We start from the raw sequence: 6,000 nt of genomic DNA on the forward strand, positions 1-6,000 counted from the left end.
ACCCATCTTCTATGTTTCTATGACATTGAGTGGTACACCACAAGTTTCTTTACACAGAGTGGTGAGTGCCTGAAATATGCTGCCAGGGGTGGTGGTGGAAGCAGATACAATAGTGGTATTTAACAGGATTTTATATAGTCCCATGGATATGGGGGGGGGGGGGATATGGATCATGTGCATACAAGGGAGATTAGTTTTACTGGACATCATATGTGGCACGGACATTGTGAGACGAAGGGCTGTCTCCTGTGCGATACTGATCTATGTTGTACTCTTAAAAATTGAATTTGTCATAATGTATTTTTGTTTTGTTTTAAATGTAGGTTATCCAAGCAACTGAACAATTGACAGCCACCCAGCAGGTCATTTCTCTGGAGGAAACTCACCTGGCTGGTGTTGCATCGCAGGTATTTGTGGCATTGCCCGATTCTCAGAATGGCTCCTCAGGACATCATGAAGTTGTGGCTCTTAATGTGGATGACCTATTGGATGGGACTGTGACACTGATCTGTGGAGAGACCCCGTGAAAATGTGTGGAAATAATACTCTCAAACACCACTGGAAGACTTCAAGAATATGACCAGAACATTTTCCTTTACAGTGTAATTTAAGACTCACACATCATGCAAATATTTTAATATTTTGAAAGGCATTGATATAAAATATCTCGCAAGTCCTGAATGTTTGTAGAGCCAAAACATTCGTAAATGGAAAGGTTGTTGGGCTGAAGCTACAACAAAGCCTGCAGTAGTAGCACCGTGTGGTCTCCATCAGCCTTGTTCCCCAGTCATTTCAAGCAGCCAGTTCTGTGGGCAATAGTTGAGGAAGTTAGAAATATTGCCTCAGTGAAGGATGAATCGTATGTTTCGGGTGTGATCAATGGTCGATGCTAAGGTGGTTCGCAGAGACAGGGGAATCTCTAAATTCTTCTTGGTATTCCAACGTAGAGGGAGATGAAAGGCCAGGATTGTTCCTTACTTATTGGTTGCCTTTGTCCTTGAGTACTGGATGTTCTCTGATATTATTACGTGCCTGCTATTGGTCCAGCAAAACGTATAATCCGGTAAGGCTCTGGAACCAAGGGTGCCGGTAAAGCTGTTGTGGACCTGTTACCTACCAGTGCATTCACAAAAAAAACTGCTGTTAATTGTCCCTAGCATTTGAAATGTTTTAACTTGACACCATATAATTAGAGGAGTTAGAATTTGATTAGCAGGGTGATCAGACTTAACTTGCAATTTATTGGTATTCACTCCAGAGGTTGCAATGAACTCCATATTATGTTAAGCGTTTCAGATTAGTTTTTGTTCCAATGGATGCGGTGTGTGAAGTGAAGTCCAACTGGGTAAAGAAATGAACTAATATCTATTTGTCCATGGGTGATTGTGTAAATATCTCATTTTTGACCATCTGCTTTGAAAGCTGAGCGTACTTAACTGTTTGGTTTGATTTGTTAAAACTTGTCTATTTGCAAAGTCACGTCCAGAAGAATTTATGGAAGGTCAAAGAGAGGCTACCCCATCAAAGCTATTTCCTTTGGTCTTTTAATTCTTCCTCACAAATTTAGGATATCAGATGAAAATGTGCATTCAGCAGACAACAGTTAATGATTTAATTTTTTTGCCATGCTCTGTAGTTTACATATAATACTTAGCAATATATCTCAGTACCATCTCTCACAAAGCAAACTTCTGGAAACACTCAGCAGACAAGACTGCATCTTTGAGAGTGAAACAGAATTAATGTTTTAGAATTCTAGAATGGGCAGCACAGTGGTGCAGCAGTAGAGCCTTACAGCACCAGAGACCCAGGTTCGATCCTGACTGCGGGTGCTGTCTGCATAGAGTTTATACATTCTCCCTGTAACCGTGTGGGTATTCACCAGGTGATCATGTTTCCTCCCACACTACAATATGTACAGGTTTGTGGGCTAATTGGCTTCTGTAAATTACCCCGAGTGTGTAGGGTAGAACTAGTGTGCTGGTGATCGCTGGTTGGTGTGGACTCGGTGGGCCGAAGGGCCTGTTTCCACTCTATATCTTAAAAAAAAACGGTGTTTCTCCCTTTACAGATGCTGCCTGTTTCTGACATCTTTTAATTAGTGGCATTTTGCTTTTGTGGTCTCTCAATTCTTCGTCCTTGTACTTTTCCAATGCATATACATTGTTTTTAAATGTGAAATACAGAATACAGAATGTTGATAGAGCCAGAATAGTAAGAAAATAAGTCTAAAATTGGACATATTTTATAAACTATGTAGGGGAGAAAGTGAAGTTTAAAACATATTAAACATAGTGTTCAAATGCTGGGCTCTAGATATATCAATGGTGCTTTGATGGTCACAAGTGCAATCACACATTGAAATTATTTTCTTGCAAACAGTCCAGAGGAATATTGCCATTCCCAAGCACATTCCTGATTAGTAAATTGTACAGAAATAATCTACTGATCCCGCATACAAGAGGCACCGTGTTTTGGTGCCATTTTCAGAGTCCATTCCATGCTCGCACATTGTGTGAGGCCCGCAGCATTATGTGAACGCATTGTGTGAACATGCAGATTTACACGTCTTTTAAAAAAATACTGGAACTAATGAAAAAGCCTCTGAGTAAAATGGTCAAGGATATCTGCAAGACTATTCATAGAGGCTCACACTGAGTATTCAAAGGAACAACTTGGGATGAGTGTTGCTCCTCAATTTCAAACTCACATGAGAACTGGAAAGCAAGTAAAAACCGAAACAATGGTCTCGAAAGAGAAGTTGCTCAGGTTGTCAAGCTTTAGGATTTACTTCTGCTTGTGTTTGCTACTGCACAACTGGCTATCTCGTGCAGGCTACACTCGAATGGGCACTGGTTGCAAAAGGGTTATTTTGATTGGGTGAGATGATCCATGTCCAAGTTGTTGAGCTGTGACTTGATGAGTGACAAGGTTGGTGCACTTCTGGTGGTGTCGGGAAGGATGCTCCACTCTGGGATAGTCCATGGATATAGTGACAGATAGCTATTTTTGCTTGCTCTAATTCTAGTGTAATGTGACCTGAGAACTGTCTTGTAGATTTCTGGGTATTGGATTGAATGAGGTGAGATATGTTATTGGAGATGATGCCATGAGTCTCCTTGTAAACAGTACATAAGTGGGCTTTGTTGCCTCTTGACTCCAGCGACTCCAGATGTGACCTTTGAGTGAGCTATCGGTCGGATCTAGCAAGTGTGTATATAATGTGGAAGTGATTCACTGTGGGAGGGTGGATCTGATGTGAATGGGAAAAAAGTTGAAGTGTTGAGCCTTTGCTGGTACTTTGCTGAGCAGCTGACATCTTGTCTAAGTTTTCCTCAAAACCTATTTTACTCACAAAACCTTGAACATTCCATTTTCTGCACACTGCCATTTGCCACTTCTATGAGCTGATTTAAACTGAATTGCTAAAACCATTTAGCTGGATATTTATTTCAGTTTGGATTCATTTAGCTGGATATTCATTCAATTGGTTAAAAACTTTAGTAAAAATTTGAAGATATCTTCGATCCATTCAAGATATCAGTAATAAACAATCAAGTTAGTCAAATTTACAATCCATGACCAGTGTGCTATTGGATGTGAATACTGGAAAGATAATCAAAATGACAGGTGTTTAATGATGTCAAGGAATAATATTTAATTGTGACAGGCAATTATTATTGGTGATGTACATTTATGTAGCCTTTCACCTATCTGAACCATAAGTGTTAACATTGAACAAAGTAATGCAATTTCATCTGTCTCCTCTATTAACCTTGTAAAAGGCCAGAATATTGATATAACTTAAAAGGTGAGATTGCTTTTTATAGCAGGATCTATTAAAACCTCCTTACCTTCTCATAATGCCCTCCAATGGCTTTGAATCATAAAACCACAGGGATTTTGTTATTTTTTCTCTGTAGCTTGGTGGAATTGATTTTATTTTTGCAATAGAATAAAACTAAGATTTCCGGTAGACACACAGTGAGAATTCATTTATATTTTAACTTAAAAGTATTCTTACTGTGGCTTTGAAATAATTTACGGTGTTTGGAATGCGGCTTTATTTTTTAAAAATATGGAAATACATATCCTTCATATTGAAGGGGTCAGGCGAGGGATTTAGCAGCATCCACTTGCTAATTTTGTTGTTTTATATTGTATTCCAGTGAACAAGGTTATATAGCTGATGTGTCGTATGTTTTTATTTTAAATGACCATTATTATAACATTTGGTCATTGTGATCACTTGATTTAAATGAAGCTTTTCACTGCAGTCCTATTCGTGGGTTATTAATTTTGGACATTTTATCTTCATCATTTGTGGGTGAGGGGCAGGGTGGGTTGAGGACAGGGGGCTGTGGGTGGGAGCGGAGAGTGAAAGAATTCCAGAAAAATGAGAGAGACAACATACAAGGTGAATTGTGAATCTTGGATGATACTGCACGTTTTAAGCTGGTTTGCATTCAAAACCTGACCTATGAGATCTATGCAGAATGGTTTACAATATGAATAAAAATATTGATTTAGGCTGAATCTTGGCTTCTGAACATTTATTAAGCATATTATATGGAAGTTGTAAATTATCTTTCTACCCATTTCATGCCTGTAATGAGATCCCTTCTCACATTGTCCAGTATTTGATTTTAATAAACAGATACACTTCTGGAAAATTCACCACAATTACTCCTTTATTCAGTTTGCTGAACCTCTTATGAATAAGAAAAGTCGGCAAAAGTAATTATCTATATATATCACCCGGTGTATTAATGATCCAGTAGCAAAAGGCCACTGAAACATTGCCTTCATAATATCTTAATGACACATTTGAACCATTTGAGGATCCTCATTTCCTGTCACCTAGTTTAATGTACTGTAAGGTTTACAGCAATTACTAGAAATACTCAGCAGGTGAGGGGGCATCAATGTTGACTCTGAGCTGACATTTCAGATCGTTAAGATTTGCCAATTCAAAGTTTCATTTCACTTTCAAAATGTAATTTAAAATAACTCAAGAAACTATGTTTTAACTCTTAACAAGCCACTGTTGGCAGAGATACATTGGTTGTGAGCCCAATAAATGTAGTTACTGTTAAAACACACAAAATACTTATCCTATAACACCAGCATAAACGCTCAACCAAGCCCAATGCCAAAGTAATACCTAAACTACCTATGCACACTTATGCAATAGAACAATAATTGTAGCCTATTTCTCAAAATCTTGGAGGCTGTCCCCCTCCAAATCCTTGAGACAGTTTGAGTCACACTTCTTCATACTCGGTCCTTTAAATACATTCTCTTTATTCTAGTTGCACTTGCTCTCTATGCTTTTACATGTATTGTTTATTTGATGTTACATGTGAGTAACTGTTTCCTAAGCTATTACACCGTGCCATTTTTTATAATTATTTTAGTTGGTAGCCTTGTTTCTCTTTCAAGCTGAGGTGTTCCTTTTCTTCCTGAGTTAAGAGTCAAGGGTGTTTTATTGTCATCTGTCACGGATGAGACAATGAAATTCTTACTTGTTGCAGCACAACAGAATATGTGAATATGTAAACATAGTACATAATGGGGGAAGAGAAAATAAAAGTTCAATGATTAACAAAGATAGTGCAATAATAATAATAGTCTTTTGCAGTTCAGAGCTTATTTGTTGTCGTGTTTAATAGCCTGATGGCTGTAGGGAAGAAGCTGTTCCTGAACCTGGACACTACAGTTTTCAGGCTCCTATATCCTCTTCCTGATGGCAATGGTGAGATGAGTGTGTGGCCAGGATGGTGTGGATCTTTGATGAGTTTGAGGCAGCGACTACAATAGATCCCTTCGACGGTGGGGAGGTCAAAGCCGGTGATGGACTGGGCAGTTGTCACTACTTTTTGTAGTCTTTTCCGCTGCTGGACGTTCAAGTTGCTGAACCAAGCCTAACCAGTCAGAATGCTCTCTACCGTGCACCTGTAGAAGTTTAGGAGAATCCTCTTCGACATGCCGAATCTCTGT

The 6,000-nt window shown here is 38.8% G+C and overlaps 1 protein-coding gene across 1 annotated transcript in view; it reads left to right on the plus strand.

Annotated features, from left to right (window-relative positions):
* zbtb40 (zinc finger and BTB domain containing 40) overlaps nt 1-4,673 on the plus strand; it is a 45,034-nt gene extending 40,361 nt beyond the window's left edge. Inside the window, exon 18 of the mRNA XM_033047996.1 lies at nt 324-4,673. Within this exon, the coding sequence (XP_032903887.1) occupies nt 324-527 (204 nt within the window). The 3' untranslated portion in view covers nt 528-4,673. The remainder of the gene's footprint in view (nt 1-323) is intronic.
* The last annotated feature ends 1,327 nt before the right edge of the window (nt 4,674-6,000 follow it).

The sequence above is a fragment of the Amblyraja radiata genome, chromosome 31 (assembly GCF_010909765.2).
Source record: "Amblyraja radiata isolate CabotCenter1 chromosome 31, sAmbRad1.1.pri, whole genome shotgun sequence".
NCBI lineage: Eukaryota > Metazoa > Chordata > Chondrichthyes > Rajiformes > Rajidae > Amblyraja > Amblyraja radiata.